This window comes from Scaptodrosophila lebanonensis, unplaced genomic scaffold, assembly GCF_003285725.1.
Source record: "Scaptodrosophila lebanonensis strain 11010-0011.00,11010-0021.00 unplaced genomic scaffold, SlebRS2 tig00000053-arrow-pilon, whole genome shotgun sequence".
NCBI lineage: Eukaryota > Metazoa > Arthropoda > Insecta > Diptera > Drosophilidae > Scaptodrosophila > Scaptodrosophila lebanonensis.
Genome location: NW_022060548.1, coordinates 10644900 through 10669541, shown reverse-complemented (window position 1 = coordinate 10669541; position 24642 = coordinate 10644900). Strand labels below are relative to the sequence as shown.

Genomic DNA, 24642 nt, shown 5'->3' with positions numbered 1-24642 from the left:
TTAAACAGAATCAAATACATAATAAATGAAAATAAATTTTTTAGCTCCTACGATAGTCATTTCCTTTAAAATGAAAATACTAAAACCAGCTTTTTTTAAACAATAATAAGAGAATCAGATATCACTAAATATTTTATGCAATACATAAATGTCTAGGCCGTTCTTTAAAATATCGAATGTTTTTAAAAGTGAGAAACTTTGTTAAAATACAAGAAATGTAATCAAATTATATTAATATATTATACATTATTATATTATTGTTATATTATATTCGGAATCAGAAATCAAAGCATATTTTCAGAAACTTAATAAATAAATTTAAAAAAAATATATAACCCCGTTCTTCTCATAAATTGTACTTTTTCGAATTATAGAACGGTTTTGAATATTCGACAAGTAGCTCTATTATTTAATCCGTTAATATTATCAGAAATCACAAAAGTGTTCAGGAAATTGGAAATACTTTTCCTCTTACAGTTGCAAATTTGCGATATTGTTTCTACATAATTCGTTTATAACTAGTTTGCTAAATTTATTAAATATAATTTCGCTTTGCTCAATTTATTAAACAATTTAGATTTCATTTTAATTTTTGAAAAAATTTAATTATTTCTAAGTAAGAAATTTCAAGTTTATAATACACTTTTAACACCAATGCTTCTAATAATATAATTAATAGCTAGCTTTATATTTAAATTCAATACAATATGTGTGCGTTTTTTTTTTAAAAATTAATTTATGATTTTCAATTATTTTTACGTCGGAACTTTTGCAGCCAAGGGCGTAGGCAGGGGTCCGTTGCCCCACTTTTCCCTAAAAAATTTTTGGAATATAAAGTCGCCATTCACTATTATGGCTCACTTTTTCGCCTTTAAATGAAAATGAGTTGTATTTGTTGAAGTTTTTTTATTGATCATATGCATAAATCATTATTTAAGTGCATCGTGCATTATTTAATCAAAATTATTAATTTTTGCTTCCCCCCTTTGGGAAAAGCCGCGTACGCCCTTGTTTGCAGCTTCGTTGAGAGCAATGTTTGCTCTTAAATTTTTACATTATTCGATTGTTTTTTATTATTGTTTAAACATTGACGCTGCGAAGTGCGAATTACCAACAACAGTAGCAACCACAGCAAAAACAACAACAACAACAACAATTTGCATTTGCGTTCAATGAGCCACTGACCTAAGTCAATATATTTTGCATTGTGCTGAACAGTACGTTTATACATATATCTGTATAGGTGGCTGTATAGCAGTAATGGTGACTGCTGTTGTTGTTGTTGTTGCTGTTTCTGTGACTGCTGTTGTTGCTGCTGCTGCTGCTGAACACACACACATACATATATACTCGTATATGAATACACACGCACACTCAGTGTGCAAGCCAGCCAGCCAGCCAGCCAGCGAGCCAGCCGGCCGGCATTTCATTTGGGGCGATAATTATGACGTTTGCTTTTGTTGTTCCTGTTGTTGTTGTTGCTGCTGCTGCTGACGTTGCAGGCACGACGATAAGCGTCGTCATCATCATCAGCATTGTTGTTGTCGTTGCACTTTTAATTTTTGCGCGGCTTCAATTGCATTTTTTATGTGGTCCGCTCGTTTTACAGATACTACTCACACTTTTCGTTACAATTACACACAGACGAGGGGTAGAAAAAAAAATGTTAAAGTTGCTGACTTGGCACGCTTGCTAATTTATTTGCAACATTTGCTGTTTACTGTGAATTAATTGCAAATGCAACTAAGCGCGCTTTGCGCTATTTACGCTCACACAAACAAACAAACTTCAAGATAGACATACTCGTACATACATACATACACATGTATGTACATACCTTCATACATACATATGTACATTCATAAGCAGCGAACATCACGTAGCTTGTGGCGCTCGTGTGCTACGCGTGTAACCGCCAGATACAGATACGACCTGAGCACATGTTGTCACATGTTGGATTACATTTTGCGATATCACGCACACACACACACACACACAAATACACACGCACACGCACACAGCAACAAATTCACGTGCTATCTGCTGGTTGACAAATGGAGCGCATGAAACCGAACTGCATTAGCAAATGCCAGCGAGCTTGCCATAAAAGTACACTGCCGCTCAACTGAATAACAACAAGTGGCTATTAGGTGGAAATTATTTTTCTTTATACATATAATGTAATTTTATAACTCAAGAACGGGCTCACCTATCCAAACCAAATGTTTAGGCTTTGTTCGGACTATTTATTAGATGGTTTATGTGAAGTTTGCACAAAATCGGCCGAGCGGTTCTTCATTTATCACTTTTTTTTTGTAACAAATGAATTCAATAAATGGCGGATCATTTTGTTAATGGGGGTTTTTTATCAAATTGTAACTTTTTCAGATGGGGATTGTGGTGTGAATTTGGAGGTTTTTCAAAAATATTTTTTTGTTTGAATAAATAAATTTGATGTACCAATTAAATATTTTTCATTTTTTCACTTTATACGTAGCGAAGCACGTAGTTTTCTATATCGAATTCATTGGCTTCTTAATAAAAGTTTGCAAATTTGGCAAATAATATTCATTGAGATACACTTTAGTTCTACATAATCACTGAATAGAAAATTTGAAATTGATTTGCAATTACAACAATAATACTTAAAAAACACAAAAAATATTAAAAGTTTTAATAACTCTAACTGCAAATAAGTCTCCTTTGGCTTCAAAATTTGTGCTTTTCGTTTGATCGAATTTAAAATTGGTTTGTGTTCCTACATGGTCAGAGCTGCAAATAAGTTTACAAGAAGATCTTGAAAAGTAAATCCGTAAAACGCAGAATTTCAAATGGTTTCGTTTTACAAACTCTGAAAAATTGGTGGTTACAAGCATATCTTGAAAAGTAACTCTCTAAAACGCAGAATTTCAAATGGTTTCGTTTAACAAACTCTGATAAATTGGTGTGCAGACTATTTGCCTGCCTGACCGTAGCTTAAGAAAACAAACTCTATTCCCTTTTTTTTTTTTTTTTTGAAATTTCACTTAATGGCTTAGTTTTTGATTTTTGAATTCAAAGTTACAGCTGAATTTTGAATTTTGTACTTGTTTATTTATTTAAATATTTTTTGCTTATTAATTTTATTCTCATTTAAAACATAAAAAACAATTCACACGCCGCTGATCTTGCCAATATATTTATGTAAAGTATAAATAATTAAATAAGAATAACCTCCTAGTTTAAGCTGTATTTGTATTTTTCTATAAGTTTAATTAAAGTTATTATATAATAACAGAATAATTAAAAAAAAAAAACTATAAGTATTTAACAGAATAGAAAGACAAAATGGATTGAATATTGATTGATTGATTGATTCAAGTGGAAGAATTCATTGGCGATCCAACAAAATACTATTCTTTTTTGGCAAGCATGTTTTAATAACTTTTGAATTTATTTAAAAAATGTGCCTTGTTTTTCTGCAAGCATCTACACAGTTGAGTGGCACTGTAGCTATGTATGGTTGTATTAATGTATCTGAAAGTGCGCGCGATGTATCTGTAAAATGCAAACGTCAACATTTGAGAAAGCGTTAGCTCAGCTGACGCTGGCACAATTTCCTCTTCAGCCAGAAAAGGGACGGCTCCGACAAGGCAAAGCCAAACAATTCAATTTTCAATTGGGCATAAAATGAAAATGTGACCAAAACGGCGACTAAAAACGACGAAAACTGGCGCTGACTAAAACTAATTGAAATGTTTAAATGCCTTTGGCTTGGCACGACCCATGACATGCCTTACAACAACTCCAACACCAACACCAACAATAACAAAATGTCAAACGTCTAGGGTTGACAGCTAAAAATATGCCCCCAGACACAATTCGATAATGTCGCGCTGAGACGCGTTGACAGCCAACAATTTCGTGGACTTCCTTCCATCTACAAATTTGTTGCGCTCCAGATTCAAAGTTTCAATGCATGCTATATATGCTATATATGTGTAAATGTGTGTATTTTGGGATGCTTTTGGGGGGAGGTTTGGGGCTGGCTTAATGGCTGGAGTGTGACCTCCGCGTCATATGTGTGTCAGCAAGGGCGGGCAGACTAATAGACGAATAGAAGCCCCCATCGGAAAAATGTAAATCATGTCACTTGGCAGCAAATGATGCGCAACGTGGCATGGGTGGCAAGTTTAGAGAGAAAGAGACTCTCAGCTAAATATGATATGTTAGATATATAGATGCTTTGAACTGTCGCCGATAACTGAAGTTTTACGAAAGTGCCTTTCAAAAAGATTTCGACTAAAAAAATGATGCAAGCAGTTGAAAAAACAATGAAGAATTGCAAAAATATGTTTACAAATTTCTTTTAAATTCTTTCATTCCAAATATCATCTTTGTTTTGCCTTTCAATATCGTATCTTTAAATCGACCAAGAAAATGTTTCTGGATTTCTACACTGAAGTATAGTATGTTTTACTACATGATGTTTCTAAATTTCTATAATCAAATATGTAAATTAGAAATAACTTTAAATTCGTACTCTAATGTAGTTTTTCCTCTATTTCCTGAAAGAAATGGCTAAAAATTCCAATACCGATAAATTAACTACAAATCCTTAACAAATGAAAAAATATTTAACCGCTACGAAAATTCCATTCGCTACGACAAATTTTAGCTGGACTCTGAAATATTTCTGAATCGTTTTTGAACCCTTAACCTCAGTTTTTTCTTTTTTTTTTTTAAAGAAACATTAAAGAAATTATTTTTAGTATCAACTTCCAGCTTAATAACCAGAAGACTTATGGCTCTCAACTATTGCTTAACTGTTTTCAAAGAATTTTTTAAGCGGTTTGTTAAATTTAATTTTGTAATGTTTTTTTTCTTAATTATCCCAAAATTTGTGTTAGAATTAAAATATAAATTTCAAAGTCTTCAACACTAAAACCAACACTAAAGAAAATTGTTCCATTTTAATAATCGCCTCTATAAGTTGCTTGCAGTTGTCTTTCGAAAATGTTGTCGCAATCTTTTTAAGGGTTTCAACTCTAACGAAGTGAAATCTGCGATTCTTCAGCGCAACATCTCCAAGTCTTCCTCTTCTCTCGTTCTGAACAGGCTTGTTACTGAATCAAGTATTAATATGAACTATCTAAATTGCAGATTCTCTTTTGAACAATTTCAAAGTCTTCAACCAAGTTCAAAACCAACACTAAAACAAATTATTCAATCTACAATACGTTCCTTGCAGTTGTCTTTCGGAACTGTTGTCGCAATCTTTTTAAGCGTTTCAACTCAGTGAAATCTGCGATCCTTCAGCGCAACATCTCCAAGTCTTCCTCAAAGTTCTCTAGCAGTGCAAACGACCCATATATAGGAGTAAAACGGCACACACTGATCGACTTGTTTAGCGCAGAACACTTCATTCAGTTGACATAACAAGTGGCCAACTGGAAGCATGAGGAAGATTCACTGCCTTGGCCAAATACCCGCATACAACATTTTCTAGTACCAGACATCGACGACATCATCATCGTCATTATCATCGACGGAGACAAAACAATTTTAAAAGCCGCTTGTCTGCAAATGCTAAAAATGTTTTATGGCGTTTATGTTACAACTGCAACTCTTGTTGGCCAGCATGAAAAATGCTGTTCAACCAGCCAATGTTTTTTCGGCTGAAACCATTTTTTATGCCAAGCGCTGACAGTCGAGAGTCGCCAGCGACTCGGGCTGCCATTTGACAGTCGCGGTGACAGACTCTGGTTGGGAGCGTGCCAGACACGCGACTTATAACAGTTAATTGAAATAATTAAAAGATGTTAGCATTACCTCTCAAAGCCTGTCAAATTATACGACTAGTTGCGTATAAATCACTAAACCGGCCAGTCCGCGTGGCCAGTGTTGGCTAACTGATTTGTAGTTGACAATTAGTGTTGGCATATGCTGATGATGGGCAATTAGGTTTAATTAAAATTTAGAAAAACGAGCAAACCGGCGACTGCAGCAGTGCAGCAACTTTCTATTTGGTGTGAAAATTGAAAAAATGTCTGGCCTGCAGCGCCAATTCGGAAAAACGAGTGCATAAATGGGTTAAACCAACTGGCAGAGCTGGCGCTGCTTCCAAGAATTTGCCAGCATGAGTGCGAAGTTGTCTCACAGTTGTTGTTGCTGCTGTTGTGTTGTTGCGGCACATTTGATTTCTCTGCGCCCATAACAATTAGGGAGTGTCAAAGGCCGTCTCTAGTCTGATAGCAGCTCCGCGAACAATGACAGCTACACATACTATCCGTATGTGTGTGTATATGTAGGTCTAGGCACCAAACACGCCCACTGTTCATACTTGTAGCAAATCGAAAGAGATAACAGATGATGGCTGATCATCATCGGGCTGATGCTGCTGTTATCTGAGACTCTGATGGCGTGCCAGAGTTCTTCATACTTTGTTGTTCATTTAATTACAACATTAATGTGCCACATACATACTGATATCAGAGTCGGAGTCGGAGTCGGAGCGAAGTGACATGTTAATGCCAATGGCAAATATTTGGCATACTGGCTAAGGGCAGAGCACTCAGATTGAAAGATTGTGTGACAACAGTTTGAAAATAAGATCAAGAGGTCATTACCTGTGACTGACAGGCCTGAGAGTCGAAGCTAAAATGTAGTTAAAAATAAAAGTTAGTTCTAATCTTGAAAAGAGCTCGAACTTCATGCAGTCAAGAAGCTGTTTATATTTGATTAAAATCTCATACTCATCTGCAGATAATTAGATTACACAGATCTTCAGTATCTTCAGTTTTTTTTTAAGTATAACAAAATCCACTATTGCTTTGAAATTACAACACGAATATATATCTTCTCTGTTCTTCTCAGATGAATATTTGAAGGTTAAGTAGCTTCAATTGCAGATTTAATCTAAGTACTTACGACAGCAACTTTGGACTCTAACAGTTACTTAATATACAAGTATATACTATATTTAGAACAGCATAAACATGCAATAAATATATCATCAAAAAATGTATTTGTCCATTTTTTAAATAGTCATAATATTAGTAATTGTTGTTAGTTTTGAAACTTATAAAAAATCGCATCCCAAATTTGATCTATTCTATAAAAAGATATTTTTCTCACAGTTTTTCTTGTATTTTAAAGTTTTTCTTTTTAAAATTAAGCAAAAAAATAGCTTTGAAACAAATACTTAAAAATTAAACTAAAAAAACTTAGTCCGCTTAATTACAAATCATTTAATTTAAAAAAAAAAATTCATAAATCATAAGCATATCATAAAAAAATTTACTTCTCCATATTTTAAATAGTCATAATATTAGTAAGTCTTGTTAGTTTTGAAACCTATACAAAATTGCATCCCAAATATGATATATTCTCTAAAATATATTATTTAAAAGTTTTCCTTTTATTTTAAAGTTGTTTTTTTTATTTTTTAAATAGAGCAAATCATTAAATAAATACTTAAAAATAGTACTAAAAAACGTAGTCCTCTTAATTACAAATCATTTAATTTAAAAAATAAATCTGCAGTTAAATTATTCAGTAAATAATTGTCTAAATCTGCCTATATCGAGACCAAATCTATTCACATCTATTTATTTACAAGCACAATTTTGAAAATTCCTCCAGAACACTTCCTTTTCTTTATAAATAAAAACATTTTCGCACAACCATAACTCTTTGCCTAATTAATATGCCAACAAAAATCAAAATTTGTGCTTATTTATTGCCCTTTTAGGTGCCAACTGAATTCGCATTAATAATATACTGTGTTTTCAAACAAATTGCCTGAAAGCTTTTCAATTCGCACTGAGTTCAATGAACTGCACAAAAATAAAATCAAAAATAATCAATTCTATGGCATTTTAAAAAATAAGAAATCAAAATTCTGCGCAGGCAATCGAGCTGCTTTAAATTGCTTTCAAAGCGCACGTAACCCGATAAATGAAGAATATACTATATACTCTATACAACTATACAAAGCACGCACGAAATTGTCATAATTGAGGTGTCAATGTGGCCGGCAACAATGGTAATAACCATAGTGGCGGCAAATTATGGCTGTCAAAATCGTTGAAAGGTGCCCGATTGACTTATGGCCAACGGATCGGCAGACCCATTGCGACCAAATGTGCATTCGATAACCGTTAAGCCGCACTTTATGCTAATGAGGCCTTAATTTTCCTTCTTCTCTTCAACTTTATATTCAACAAACCATTTAGGCTTATTTTAAATAAATATAAAAATCAAAAAGTCATAAAAAGCCACTGCGCATGCGGCATTAAAAAAACCGAATTGACTCCGCATTCAAAACGCGGTAAGAGTTTATGGGTTTTATGGCAATTTTTGTGGTAGTTTTGTTTATATAATTTAAATTGTGGACTCTATTTACTGTGAAGCAAATATCAGAGTTTATTTCGGGGAAGACAATTCATTAAAATAAAGTTTCCTAAGATAAAGTATTATTAAGTACTCTCAAGAGTAATTATGTTTCAAATTCTGCCTCCAAAATTAATAACATAGAATCTGAACAGATAACATTATTTCTGATTATAATAGAAATTATCTTTAAAATAATAAATCACTAAATATTTGTTAGATCATTTGTTTTAAAATTTTGTTCCGATAAAATACTTATAGGCAGAACATTATTAGAATTAATAGCGAATAATTTAGAAACTAAGGACATAACATTTTTTCTACATATTGGAGAGACTTAAAGATAATTAGAACAGTTTTAAGATAATTATAACTTACTTAAATAAATCATTTTTTGAACAACTTTGCCTTAAAAAAGTTCCTTTTAATACCAAATAATCAAAAAAAACTACTGAAATAAAATTTTCCATTAATATTGTATTTGTTCCTACAGATGTAGTTGTCAGATTCCGTATATCAATACTACATATTTTATATTGAACAACAGCATAGGTATCATTATTTAAAAATATGATTTCCCCAATTCTATATATTTACATGTTTTGATTACTAGTATAGGGGAAGATTTCAAAAAGTATTATTAAAAAAAAGTTACTATTAATAAATCGATAAGTTCGATAATTCTATGTTCATTTATTTGTCGTTCATTTTTAATTCAGTTTTCAAATATCTTCGTAAATATTCTCTTAATAAATCGATAAGTTCGATAATTCTATGTTCATTTATTTGTCACTCATATTTAATTCAGTTTTCAAATATCTTCGAAAATATTCTCTTAATAAATTGATGAAGTTCGATAACTCTATGTTCATTTATTTGTCGTTCATTTTTAATTCAGATTTCAAATATCTTCGTAACCGAGAACAATTTTAATTCTTTTCAAATATCTCTCTGAGTAGTAAACGAAAGTGTATTCCATAGTCGAGTGCTTCTACTCTTCACTTGTTCGCATTAATTATATTTACAAAAATGTGTGACAAGCTGCGCGACATTTTTTATAATTTATGAACATTGTATATTTATTTGACTTTAAATGGCTGGCTGTGGAAAAATTGTGTATTTTTCTTTCTTTTTGTTGTTTTTGTTCATTTATTTGGTTTGAATGTGAATCTTTCACTACCGTATCACGCACTTCTTTGTGCTCTTTATTAGCAGAGCAATTCAAATGGGGTTCTCTATAATTTATGAAGCTGGACGGCATATTTTGACAATTTGATGTCATTGGGAACGGAGCACATCAATCAAGCAGAGCTGTTCAAGTTGAGGTCAAATCGCATAATCTAATTTTTTTTTTGTTAAAAGAAAAAACTCTTTTTCCAAAGTATTCCAAAATTAATGACAACTTAATAGTGTTGGGTGTGTGTGTGTGTGTCAACTTTATGTTCTGCAGACGCCGAAACATTTGTTGTGAGCAGTAATTAGTGGTAGCAGTCTAATAGAGTTGTCTCTATTGGGCTGTGGGGAGCTATAAATCTTGTGCGGCACAGCAACCCCAAACCAAACACTTTTAAGCCTATTTATATAAACGCCCATAAATCAAGCTGTGGGCGGTCCTAGTTCGCTGCTTGCCTGCCTCTTGCTTTCATATTTTGATAAGCAGTCTTCGATTATGTTTCAGGTGTTTGTTTGGAGAAACGAAATCATTATTGATTTTTCTTCTCTTTTTTTTTTCAAAAGTGAAAATTTCATGCGGCGCTACTTATGCAGATTAGCAAAGCTTGGGAAAAGGTAGACAGAGACTGAACAAGTGACGCAACAATTTGGTACTTCAATTATAAAAAGCTAGAAAATTGCTCACCATTTCTTATGCTTGCTGCTGTTTTTGAGAGAAAAACAAAAAGGCTAACTATTATATATATAACTAAATGAAAACTAACAGCTTTCAGGGATTTCATTTCATTATAATATAGAAGTATACAATTCAACAATTTCATGCCTCACTTGCCATTTATTTTTAGCGCTAAAAGACAATTTCATGTGTTTGCTGCTGTTTTTGAGAGAAAAACAAAAAGGCTAACTAATCTTTATAGAATATAATAAAAACTAACACATTTCAACAACTTTTTGAATCATTATCATCATTATTAATTAGAACGTATCCAATTCAAACACTTTCACGCCTCACTCTCCATTTATTTTAACGATAAAAGGGTTAGAAAATTGTTCACAATTTCTTGAGAGAAAAACAAAAAAGCCCAACTAATCTTTATAAAATATAATAAAAACTAACAGATTTCAGCAATTTTTTGAATCACTGTTTCATTATAATATAGAAAGTATTCAATTCAACAATTTCATGCCTCACTTGCCATTTATTTTGGCGATAAGAGGCCTAGAAAATTGCACTCAAATATTGTGATTGCTACCCTCCAAACAAATCTATAATCTATAATTTGTGCTCTACCCGATATCTGCGATCTGTAGTTAAGGTAATGCACATTTCCTATTTGGGGTGACTGTCAATTGCAGCGGATATCCTGGCCATATCCTGGCCATTGAGGTGAATGCGCAAATATAAATAAATTACAATTGCGTTGACAGCTCGGCGTTGCCCGAGGGTTGGTTTGTCTCTGCGCTTCTCATCTTTTTTTTTTTTCAATAAAGGGCGGCATGCGTTTTGATTTGATTGCCCAGAGGCGATAAACGCCCACAAAGTGTCGATATAGATAGCTGCATATGAATGAGATTAGGCAAAAAACTATCGAGGGGTGTCCAAAATTTGTGTGCAAATCATAATTGAAACTATTCTGGTAAGACGCTTGCAATTGCGTTTCATTCTTTCAACATCTGTGACGCATTCAAAAGAAAGACTCCCAGCTGCTGCGCTCCCTGGGCTTTCACTGTTAGACTTTAATTTATCAGCGCATCGCTGGAAAATATTTTAAGCTGCTCCGCCCCCCTGCCAACAAAATACGCTACCGTTTCTAGCTCCCATCGCGCGCACATTCTTTCCAAATGTATTGTCCGATTAGTTGGGCCAATTCATTAATGATAAACGAACTTAGATACTGCAACGGCCTTAATTTGATTAAATTAGACTAATAATGTGTAAAGTATGGGCGGCCACACGCAAGAACTTTAAGCCGCTTAGGTAAAAGTTTTCCCTCCCCTACTCTTCAAAAACCAAACAAATGTTCAGTGAAAGTTGTTGGAAAAAAAAAAAAAAAAAAATGAACAAACATTAACAATGTAGCCAACAAGAAATAAGCAAACAGCGTTCTTGACAAATTTGAAAAACATGCAGAAAACAGAAAACAAAAGCGAATAATAAACAAATGTTTATATTATTCGTGCACGCCCCATGTCGAGTTGTAAAACAAAAATGTCCAAAAAATAAAAAAAATTTTCAAAAAATAAAGTTGCTGTAAAATGCATTTCGAAAACATGCCACGCCCACACCTGAGGCTTGTTTTGCGTGCCGCATCCACTGACAGGCCAATTTTCGAAGGCGCCCGCAGTGCGCGCATGCGTCGCAGTCGCTGTCGCAGTCGGTGTCGGCGTCGCCGTCGAAGCCAACAACAAGTTGAAGTTGTCAACCAGCCGGGTTTTGTTTTCCGCATTTTCTTGTTATTGCTCTTGTTGTTGTTGTTGTTGTTGTTGGCGTCTAGCAAACAAGTTCGAGTGGAAATGAAATATGTAGATGAGTCTTTAATTAATTTGAGACACGACAAGACGAGTGGCGTCTCTGCAGCGGCATCCCAACCACGACATCGACATCGGCATCGGCATCTCTTGGCCTCTTGGCCAGCCAGCCTCCTGCCGTTTTTTGGTCGTTGATGTTGCGGCGCAAGCTTTTTAGGCCAAACTGCCGACTGGGCCGGCCTGGAGCGACACGGTCTGGCAGGTGTTGAGTCATTTGCCTGACATGCGACAGTCTAAAAACACCAGCCTGTTTAGAATTAGTGAGCTGGCTAAGCTGGAAATGAAAACATTAAGCATTTCCAGCCAACTCAGAGTGGGAAGAAAGACGAAAACAAAAATAGTTAACTTTGTTTCTAAAGTTCAAATTATCGATTAATTAGTCCTAGAACTTAGACTTCTACCAGTTCTGCTTACTAATTAGCAACAAAATCCATAAAAGAATGCTAATTTTAAACTCTATCTTCTGTTATTTGCACTTCATGTCTTATATTCGCTAAGAATGAATCATGCTTCTACTTAGAAGATATTTAAGCTCATTATTGGATTAAAATAATTACATTAAGATTAGCATTTCATTTCTATTGAGCTATATTATATTGTATATATTTTATATTGAAGCTATCGATGGGATATAAACATAGTATAAATATCTTCCAAACATTTCCGGTTTGATGCTGCATTCAATAAAGAGTGTAAATCCCATACTCCTAGCAATCATTTTCTCCCTCTCCTTAAAATATTTCCCTTTGAATACATTTAGCGAGTATTTTAAATTATATTTTATTAACATTTGATTTTATTTTGTTATTAACTCTCTACATGGATTGAACTTCGATATTCGAACTGCGGACGGAACTAAGTCTGATTTCTATTAGTTTTGGTTGGAATCATTTTTTTTTCTTTTGTGATTTATTTAGTTGTAGGGAGAAAAATAATATTGAATTGTTTCTTGTTACTTTTTTATAAGAAATATTAAAGTTTCCATTGTGATATTTATTAGTATTGATTTTAATAATTTTTCTTTCGCGATTTATTTAGCAATAGGGAGAGAAACAATATTGAATTGAATTCTAGTTACTTTTTTATAAGAAATACTAAAGTTTCCATTGTGATATCTATTCGTATTGGTTTTAACCATTTTTCTTTTAATTTAATTAATTTATTTACCAGTAGGTAGAAAAATAATATTGAATTGAATTTTAGTCACTTTTATATAAGAAAGATTAAATAAAAGATTAAATCGGATCCCATATACATATGTGTATTTGAATTTGACAAAAAAAAACTAATCAACTTTATAATCAACTAGTCGGAAAAATAATGATGTGGAAAATGTTTGCAAGATGTTGTAATTTTTTTAAGGCCTTTTCATGCGACTATAATTCATTGAAAGAGTTGTTTTAGCGCGGAACAAATTAAAATTTCTCTCTCATTTCAAATACCAAACATATTTCACATGCGAGTATAGTTCGGTCTATGAAATGAAATTTAGACATTAGATAATAACAAAGGGAAAAGGAAAAATTGTGTTAACCTAAGCAAAACAAATCGTTTTTTAAATGAGACCGAGAAAAGTCGCACACTCTGTTGCATGCATGTGTGTGGCAAGTGAAATGCAACACCAAAAAACGGGCCATGGGAGAGTCGTCCAAAGTGAAAGGCTGCCCCATTAAAGACAACAACCACCAGCCCCCGCCCCCACTCGTAGGCTGTAAATAAATGAACTGACGCGTTAAACATGTCATTTGTTTAATTTAGTTTAGCCGGATTCGGTTGTGTTCTACAAAAGCCGAGTCAGTGCCGGGCATCGATATAAATTCCGAGCAATTGCACGGCTAGGAACAGCCACACAATTACTCATTGGCAAGTTTCGGAGCGGCATTTGGGGAAATTATAAATTTAAGTGTTGCCGGGAATTGGGAATACTTGTTCGAGCACTCTCAGCTATTTGTGGTTCCCGCCGCAACTTTACAATTTCCGTATAGGTAGGTGGTTGGGGCTAAGTATGGGATTGGGTCGTGTGCTGTAAATAAAACGCAATCCATTTGTTTGTTTAGCAGAATTCTGAGATGGCGGAAATATGAACACATGGGGAGGATACATAAATTGTAACTCTAACCAAACGATTGAAGTTTGGTTGTAAAAAATGTTTGAAGAAACAAACTTTACAATGCCTTCAACAATGGCAGTAAGAAAAGGCATATTAAGTTATCGTACAGACAAAATTCTATATCATTTTTCGAACTTATTTTATTCAATTTTGAATAAAGTTTTTTCAATGTTAAATATTGGCGACATAAATTAAAATTAATAATAATAACAGAGGCAATCATTTAAATCAAGTTGCGAGTATTTTAATTAACTCGAACATTTATAATTAAAAAGTTGCAAAAAATAGACAAGAAATAACTATTTTTAGTTTTATATTACAATTTTTCAAAATTCATTTTTAATAACTTTCAATTGTGTAACTTTTTTTCCTTTTTTCATCTAACTAAATGGCAACACAAATTCAAAAAAGACATAAAAATAAATAAAGAGTCAATTATCAACAATTGAAAACATCATAAAAGAAATGTTTTTCAACAGCAGATGATGTCTAAGCTTCATAGCATTCTTTAGACCGGATAGTAGAACCTTGTCTACACTTCTACATTCAGCAAAAATATAATTATATACATTGTTTTGTTTATAAAACTACCCTTGATTTTGTTTTTAATAATAATGCCTAATATTTCCTAAATCCTATATCTAAAAATATATTATTAAATTAATAACACGGCGCCGCTCTAGACAGTTTTCAAATTTTTAAAGATTTTTTCATTAAAAAAAGGCTTTGCCTAATATTGTTCCAATAACCGCTATATAATATGTAGAACATATTTAACTATACGCTTTTACATTAAGGCAGTGCCTCTCCAAAGTTTTGTCCTTCTACCTGTTGCAGTTTCTGAAGTAAAAGCGTTCATACATTCGAATGTCTGTCTGTATGAACGCATGATTAATGAAGGCATATTAATACTTTGCAGAAATAAATGCTTTTATTTAGAAACCACTTTTAAACTCATAATGAATTTTCTCCCTCTCTCTAAAATATTTCCCTTTGAAAACATTTAGCGATGCTCAACTGTATTTGATGCTAATATACTTATTCATTTTATCAATCCAACTTCGGCCTGGCGCCGTCTGCTTGGCGCATGCCAAAATAATCTTACTTTTTATATACATACTTGCTACCGAACTCACTTCTTCATGGCACACAACTTCTTCATAAACAAAATATTGAAAGGAAACACATTTTGGCGTCAAAGTCGAAATCGGGCGGGTTTGTTATCATATCTAGGGCCACAAGACAAAAAAAAAACAAAAGAGAAATCAAAAAATTTGTTCATATCACTCAAGTGGCACTCAATGCGGAGATGAGTACGGGTCGAGTGCGTGTTCCGTTCCGTTTCTAACCAAACCGAACCCAACCGACTGCCAACTTCTAGTCATAATTTTTTATGCGCAAAGTTCTTGTTGTTATGCCGAGAGCTCTTTGATGCTGTGCGGCAGCAGCAGCAGCAGCTGCTAAGATCTCAATTGGACCGTAACAAGCTGCGTATTTATAAAATTATGTTTATTATGGCAAAGTGCATAAAGTTCATTGAACGAACGCCATACAGATACTACTTGTATACCTACAATGGTTCAGATACAATGCGCTGACACACTTTAAGCAGGCAACGGCCACAATTTTCAGATACTTGCTCGCTCAGGCGGGCCACACAAGTGGTTTGACCTTAAACAAAATTTCAAGGAGTCGTTGTCGTCATCAATTGCTGAACTTGAAAATTTCTTTGGCCATGGGGCGCGTTCAAAACATTTTCAATTAAAGCCAAAACCGTTGCCTCAATTAATCAATAAACTTGAACTATTATCGTTGACAAATTTAGCAATTGAATTTGTAGAAAGAATTGAAAAGGTGTGGCGATCATTAGAAGCTCTTTCTCTGTCTGTTAGTATGAACGCCTTGAGCTTAAAAATTAGAAAAGCCAGACTCGTACAAGAGTATTTACTATAAAATACAAACATATTTACGCTTAAAGTTCTTAAAAAGTTGCAATTTTGTTTGTAAGATTTAGCATTTCATCATTTATTGGAAAAAGAAAGAAATCGTTATTTTTAAAATTGCATTTCTTTCTTGCGGTTTTATTTTTTTCATACCTGACAAGCCTTTGTGTTGTGCAACAGGTAATTAACAAGTTATTAGCCAGTTCTTGTGAGGCTTTGGCGTGACAAGCAGACCTGACACCTCTTGGGTAGAAAGTAAGACAGTTTTATTCTTTCTTTTTTTTTTTGGCACGCTGGGCTAATCAAGTGGCTTTTGTGGCAGATTGGGGTCGCCAAAAAGCTGTTCCTTGCCCTCAACTTAATTAATTAAATTTCGTTTCTTTCTGATTCGTTTATTTGCAGCAATAATGCAGCGTGAGGCGCTGGACACGGGACGCATTAAGATACAAAGTGTGGCCACTTGTTTGTTTCTGTGCTTGGATGCCTGTGGCTCTGTCTATGGATCGGTAAGTAAAATCCAACTTTTAAGTCAAATTCAAAACACATATATCGTAGGCAAAGAAATAAGTGGAAATAGGTAGCAGACTTCAAAAGCAATGAGCGCACACTCACTGCTTTAATTGGTAATAAATATAAAAAATTATTTCTGTGAAATTTGCGGCGCAAATGGTAAACAAATCCAAGGCTCGAAGGGCCGTTAAAAGATTGAGGTGCGAGTTGGTGGCAATAAATTAAAAAGGAAAAGTGCGCCAGGCGTTAAACAAAAACAATGGACAGCAACAAAAACAACCACAACCCCGCTAGTTTTCCAGACAATGAAAGGACCACATGCTAGCTGCCCGTCCTTGATCCTTTTGATCCTTTTTTATGCAGAGGCACTCAAGTGGTGCCAACTGATGTCGGTTGCGCGCACGTTCTGTGAAAATTAATGTGACACTTTTCCACGCACTTTGTTTTTACTTTTCCCATTCTATGTACATACTTGTATGTACTATATAGGCTGTTGTTGTTTTTGTTGTTGCTCATAATCGTTGCGTTGCATTTTTCAATGCCTGGCGCCATTCACGCTTCATTGAGCATCAACCAGACGAAGGAGATGGGCCGCTCGGCCGGCATTTCTAGCTGACAGTTGCACTCTAACCTTTCTGCTGTTTCTGCTGCCTGCAACAGAAATAAACGCATTTGTGCCAATTCTGTCAGTCGGCAGAGCAATGGATACGAATTGTTGATTGATGCAACGACGCCTCGCACATCGCCAAAAACAATAAAAATTCAAAAAGAAAAAAAACAACAAGAACGCCCTTTGATGGCGCCGCCGCCAGAGTTGGCGAAGTCGTGTTGGCCAAGTGGGCGGTTATTAGGCTGTTTATTTTGGCCAACAATTGCAAAAAGCTGTCACCAGCCCTGTCTGCTGCTGAAAGTTGACTGCTTTGCATTTTTCAAATCATTAAGTAAATACAGTCTAGAGCGAAGTATATTAACATGAAAAGCGCGGTCATAGCCGAAATAAATCATTTTTAAAAAAGAAATCTGGGAAAAATAAAGAAAAATATCATTGTGTAGCTCAAAAAATATTTGGAAGTCATTGAATCACATTTTAACTACTTTAAAATCTTATTTTTAGTTAGTTAATAAAGTCTAGAGCGATGTATATTAACATGAAAAGCGCGGTCAGAGCCGAAATAAATCATTTTTAAAACAGAAATCTGAGATAAATAAAGAAAAATATCATTGTGTGGCTCAAAATATATGTTTAAGGCATTGAATAACGATTTAACTTTAAAATCTTATTTTTAGTTAATATAAAAAAGTGAAAAGGAGCTAAAAAAATAACAGAGAAATAAAGAATATAAGCAAGTTTTTAAAACGCCGGCAAAAGTCTAGAAGTTCCAATTCAAAGAAATGCAAAATAAGTTTAAAAGTTCAACCTCGACTCTCCAGAACTCTGTTAGCAGGGATGCAAAATGATTATTTTATATTCATATTACCCGTATTATTATAAAATATTATATTTATCTGAAAACCAAAGAATGACATAAAGGATGAAGGAAATACGAATGCGATCACTGTGGCTTAGCAAATACAGAATGTTAATGTTATTGTAAAGTTCTTAGAATATAAAAATTGTCCACATATTTCAGAGCCAGACCAAAAAAAAAAAAGAGAACACAAAGCTAATAAAGCTAAAGAGAAAAGATAGGGTACCTTAAACGAATTGGAATTTTACAAAATTTTTTAATTCTCGATTCGGGCTTCTCGAAACACGGATAATCTGTTAATTAAAAACCTCAAAACACAATGTTTAAATAAAAAAACTATACAAAATAAATAATAAAATATTTTGAATAATAAATATATTTATAAGTCATTTCTTAATAACAACAATGAGGTGCTTATCATACCCAGAGTTGCACAATAAAAAGGAACTGCAACAAAGAGTTATGAATAGGGCTTTAAAGAATTAGACAGTATTAAGGTAGAGTAAAGAAAATATACTACTTGTTTGTTTATTTAAACGTCGCTTCACAGAAATAACAAATACAAGTCGCTTATCATGAATGCTATTAAAATAATCAGACGGAAAAAAACAAATATATTTAAAAGTTCATTAATAATATTTACCATAAAATCCAGGGGGATGAGCTGCAATGAATGAATTAATTAATTAATAAGCGATTTGAAATATGTGTATAAGCAAAAAATAATAAGTATATAACAACAGATTACATAGTGAGTTAGGTATTTTGGAAATTCTCTGCTAATTCTATAATCTTTGTCAATATTGAGTGGAAAAATTTCATTAAAGGTCATTAAATTATAAAAAGCATGAAAAGTGAAGACAAATATTGCTTCTAAAACGTAAATGAAATATTTAAGAAATTTAAATTAAGAATATTGAAACTATATATCGTCTATTTCTCCAAAATATATTAGAAGCCTATGCGATATTGCATTTTTTTTAGATTTGTGCCAACCAGGAATTTTAACAAATTCCACAAGAAATTCTGCGATACAGTCCCGAATGCTTATTTATGTCTTGAATTATGACATTTAAATATCTGAACTCATGAGTCCGGCACATAATTCATAAATTCATCTCTTGACTGTTTTCCTAATTGCAAATGCAAAGCGTTTGCCAATTCATAAATCCCACTTCTTTAAGTGCATTTGCATTTCCGAGTGACGCTGAGTCAGCTGAGAGGCAAACATTTACCGAACGGTGTATGGCCAATTAAAGTGTTGTAGTCATAAATGTTTATAATGCTCACGATTGCTTATTAATTAGCATAATTTTGTTGTTTCGACGGACCGCCGCACCGCCGGACCGCCCGGCGTGCTGGCATTCTCGAATTAATGCCCAACTCTCTCAACTGCGTTGCATCATTATCATTATCATTGTTATTGTCCTGTCGACGCGATAAAGTGTAGAGAAACGACAGCGAGCTGAGGGACAGGTGTGATGGCGGGGGGGAGCACCTATGTATGTGTGTGAACAAATGAACACACGACAATGACACGCTGTGCCCAAATACCGGTATAAATTTTATGCTCTAAGTGGCTCAGCAGCCTTTCTTGGTTGTAGGCGTCTAATCTGGCAGAGAACCGTTGAGAACCTTTCACCCAGGCGCCACTCGATAAGCTGCAAATTGCTTCTAATGTACAGATCATGCATTATCTGTGGACTCACAACTTCCTGTTTAAGCCAAATGACTTCATCTTAGTTAGTGGCATGCCACGGACTTAAGAAAACACGAGTTAGAAGGCAGATGGGACTACAGAAACCAAGTACTATGAGCAGGAAAGTCCAATCAAATGTAATTGGATAACAGTTTTATTTTCTAGAAAGTCTAAAAAAATATAAAACATTTATGTTTCGATTAACTCACTACTTTTATCTAAATTTTTGTATTTGGATGCTATATTTCATTTTAAAGATATAGTTTTGCATAGAAAGTTTAACTTAAAACTTTGCAGAGGTTTTTCAAATTTTTGTTTATATAAAATTTGGTAATAAACAGAATTTGTCTTAAGCACGATACTTCCATCGAATCTTCCTATGGCAGCTTTATAATATTCTCCACCAATTTTGATACAATTTTTAAACATAATAAGGCATTGTCAAATACTAATAAATAACAAATTCAGTCGCGATATGTTTTTTTTTTTAAAGAAAGTTGTTTGTACTAAGTATGTTTTTTCCAACAATCGTTCCTATCAAAGGTATATGACATAGTGTGCCGTTTTAAATGAAATTTCACAATATTTTACAATTACAAATATTTTACAATATAAATATAAATAGACAAAAATTTAAAAAAAAAAAGATTAATTTTTTTTATTTATTTTTTTTTTTTTTTTTAAATTGACCGACAATCTATGAATTGAAATATACCAGATCTATAGCAGCATAAGTTAAGTCTGCATACCAAGTTTTGTGTGCCTAGCCATTAAGGTTTGCAAAATATTGATGTTCATACAGACAGACAGACGGGCACACAAATTTTTGGGCAATTGGTCTGCCACGCTTCTTTTTATCTGCTCCATACAATAACTTCAAGGCTTCATAGCAACTGCTGGCATGTGTTGCCATTAAAGCGTTCAAAAATAGCTGAGAAATCATAAAAGCAGTCATATAAATACTGCAGCGACGTCTCTATACGAGTACAACATTGTGTTGTCGCATATGTCAAAAAATTAGTCTGCGAATTCAATTTTGAATCGCATAATGGCGTCAACATTTTTGCCATATTTTCAGAATGAGAGCGTACGAGTATTAAAGGCCCTGCTGCTGATGCTACATTTGCTGCCCCATTGCGCCTCAAATTGGTGTAACCAGCAGTGTCTGCCGTTTGCTGATTAATTTCTAAATTTAAGCGGCGACATTTCCACATGGAAGTCGAGAACAGTCGAGCACAGATTGCACGGCCTTTGTGCATTTTCCGCAAACGCACACTTCAACTGAAACTGAAGCTGCAAGTGCAACTGTGCCCTGTCAAGTTGTCGCCGCCAGAATTTTAATTGCCTGACAAGCGAATTAATTCAATGTTGTTAATTGAATTTGATTTGATGATGCAAAACAAAGCGGCAACGAACTTGAAATGTGAGGCAAAGCGAAAAGGGTGCCGCGTCGGCGGCGCCTTTTTAGCATCATCAGCAATCCTTTTGTTCTTGCCCCCTAACCATTTAAATTGTCGGCCGGACAATTGTCTAGCCCTTTGTTTGAGGCTGTCAGGAGCTGTGAGTTGGCCATAAACTAGTCTACTTTATGGTGTGCTACCCACTGGGTCAGGTCACTCTAATGTTTATCCGATGGCAAATGCCGATACAACTGACACATCCTGTGATAATGAGCGCGTTTATCTACAGATTTTGCTGCTGATACAAAGGCAGAGAAAACCAATAAGGGAAAGGGAAAGTCGTTTGTAGGTAGCGCTTGCCCTTGGCTTACCTGCTGCTTACCCATAGAATATTTATTTTGTGAAAATGTAAATGTGAGGCACAAAAGGCAGCGTCCTTAATCAACGGCGTGAGCTTAGATGCTCGCTTCTTCGGCTGTCCGCACGTTTGTCCGTATGAGCCCCGTAAACTCCTGAACTAGAAGAGTTAGATGCTCCAAAACTGGGGTGAGTAATGTTCTCATGATGCTACACAGGAAGCTTATGTTGGTTTATTGAAAAAATTCATGGGACATGATTTTGAAGTTTAAAGGAGTATACTAAAGAAATATTTTGTATAGTAGTTTGTAAAAGGAGACATAAATATGTTTGTCTGTATGAACACTGTTTTTTTTTTTTTAAATCGATAAAGACCAGGGACTGTTATTATATAAGTGTTATTATAAAAATTACAAAATGTTTGTTTTTTAATTTTATTCATTCGTTTACGTTTTGAGTTTAACTTTTCAACTAAACTAATAATCATAATTTTTTTAGCAAAAAAATAAAACTCATTAATTAATGATTATTCTTTAAGTTTTTTCTTTTTAATTAAAAATAAACCTCAAGTTTTAATTGTGCCTGCCTTTTTTCATTGGGAAGACGGATAAAACATATATCCTTATACAATAAGCACAGAGAACCCTTAGTACAGTTTTGGGCTAAAAAAAAAATGCAAAAATACAGCTTGAGTTTTATTTTTGATAAAAAAAAATAAAATAAATAAAACTCATGGGAAAATCATAAATTTATGAGTTTTATTTTTTTTGCTCAAAAACAATGATTATGGATTAAGTTGTAGAGTAAGATTCTAAATTCATCATTAAATTTTCAGAGTATGAATAAAAATTAAAATGTTTAAATCATGGTGAAAATGCATAGATAATCCTATGAAAAGGATATTGGTAAATTCTCAAAGCAAATATCAGTGAATGATTTTTTCGTTTTAAAATAAAATAATCACTATTCGCGGTCAAGATTCATCAATTAATTTTGAGAGAATTAATAAAACTTAACATTTTAAATCATGGTGAAAATGCATAGATAATCCTATGAAAAGTATATTGGTAAATTCCCAAAGCTAATATCAGTGAATGATTATTTCTTTTTAAAATAAAATAATCATTTTTCTCGGTCAAGATTCATCAATTAATTTTGAGAGAATTAATAAAACATAACATTTTTAAATCATGGTGAAATGGAATAGATTATCCTATAAAAAGGTAACTTTCTCGATTTCTTAAAGCTAATATCAGTGAATGATTTTTTCGTTTTAAAATAAAATAATCATTATTCGCGGTCCCTGATATAGATTAAGATGAAGCACTCGCATACTGCTATGCTGACTGGGTTTAGCTAAAATTCGCATAAAGCTATCTAGAATTTATGTTTTCTTTCCTCCACTTTCCGTCGCTTTTCTCTCTTCTATGTGTATAGCCAAGTAATTTAATAATAGTTCTATTGTTACAGAAAGTCTTCAAGGACGAGGACTGCGTGTTCAACGAGAACATGGGCCAACAACACTACAACTACTACACCTCCACCTACAACTCAAATGCGCGTCGTGTGCTATATTTGGCATTAAATCGGTTCGGGGAGCCGCGCAAATTACAAATACCGCCGACAAAATCGTTGGGCAAGCTGGCCGTCTATGCGAACACAATTACCGAAACTGTTTCGCAGGAGCGTGTCGAGCAGCTGATAACAAAGAATTTTGGCGCCAATCGCATCGATCATGGCGTGCGCCAACTCTGTGATACGGGCATGCCGCTGATCGAGCTGACCGCCAGAAACTTTAAAGCACCGCCGCAGTGCAATCCAAACACTAGCAATAGCAGTAAATCTACCAATAGCAATAGCAATAGCAGTAGCAGTAGCAGTAACAGTAACAGTAATACAAATAGCAATCCAATTAGTAGTAGTAGTAATAGCAGTGGCCAAACACTGAACAACAATGTTCCTGCTGCCAATGATAGAGCTAGGAGGTTAAATAGTATTAGCAATATTGGAAACAGCAACCTGCTTAGTAGTAGTAGTGGTAGTGGTAGTAGTCTTCTTCTTCTTCATAGCAACAGTAGTCAAAGCGAAAGCGGCCATATTAGCAATAGCAGTAACAATAACAATAACACTAGCAATAGCAATAGCAATAGTCCCACCCAGAAGCCGAAGAAGAAGCGCAAATGCAAGCTCGGCGAGACGGAGCAGGAGCACAATTGTCGTCGTCTGGCGGGTGCTTTACGCATCGGTCCCAAACGCTGTCGCAAGCTGAAGGAGCAGGCGAAAGCCGACGGTCTGCCGCCACCGAATTGCCAATTGGGCGGCAAACGGGGCGGACCCAAGCGCAAGGCGAATCGCAAGCACCCCAACGAAGAGGCGTCCTTCAAAAAGAAGGGCGCAGGCGGCGTGGGCAGAGCGGCGGGAAAGCAGCAGCAGCGACCCAATGCGGGCGGTTCGAAACGTAAGGGACGCAACGGAGCTGCAGGAGCAGGAGCTGGAGCTGGTGGAGTGAAGCGCAAAAATCTGCGACAAAATCCGCTCTTCAGCACCACCACCATCTCGTCCAGTCTGGCCACACCTGAGGCCTCCTCACTGGAGAGCAGTTCTCCGCTGCCGGCCCTCTCGCTCAGCGGCACCAGCGATCGCGTCGAGCGCTTTGCCCGCAATCCCGCAGAGCCGGAGCGAGATGACAGCGCCGATGCGGAGGAGAATGAGGAGGATGTGTCGCTGCAGAGTTCCGAGGACGATGATGTCTACGATGAGGCACCACCAGCGGCGGCGGCGGCAGCGGCAGCGTCCAGCGGTGCCGATGATGTCCACTACTACGATCAGCTTGATGTGTGAGTTTTGCTTTAATCTACAAAACTATATGCAACTATCTATCTATCTATCTATCAACTAGCTACTATTTTTTTGTAACTCTCAAATTGGATTTCTTTGTTTTCTTCAATCTTTTCCAAATTTAATATAATCTTAATTATTTTTTGTTTTGTTTGGCATTAACTCTTAACTGAATAGAAATCGAAGGCAGTGAAAATTTCAAATTTCAAACTCGTCACATTTCTCACATTTTGTACCGTTG

The 24642-nt window shown here is 34.7% G+C and overlaps 1 protein-coding gene across 1 annotated transcript in view; it reads left to right on the top strand.

Moving 5' to 3' along the window:
• LOC115623956 (putative uncharacterized protein DDB_G0282129) overlaps nucleotides 1-24404 on the top strand; it is an 85734-nt gene extending 61330 nt beyond the window's left edge. The window contains exons 3-4 of the mRNA XM_030518521.1: nucleotides 16531-16634; nucleotides 23034-24404. Of these exons, the coding sequence (XP_030374381.1) occupies nucleotides 16531-16634; nucleotides 23034-24404 (1475 nt within the window). The remainder of the gene's footprint in view (nucleotides 1-16530; nucleotides 16635-23033) is intronic.
• The last annotated feature ends 238 nt before the right edge of the window (nucleotides 24405-24642 follow it).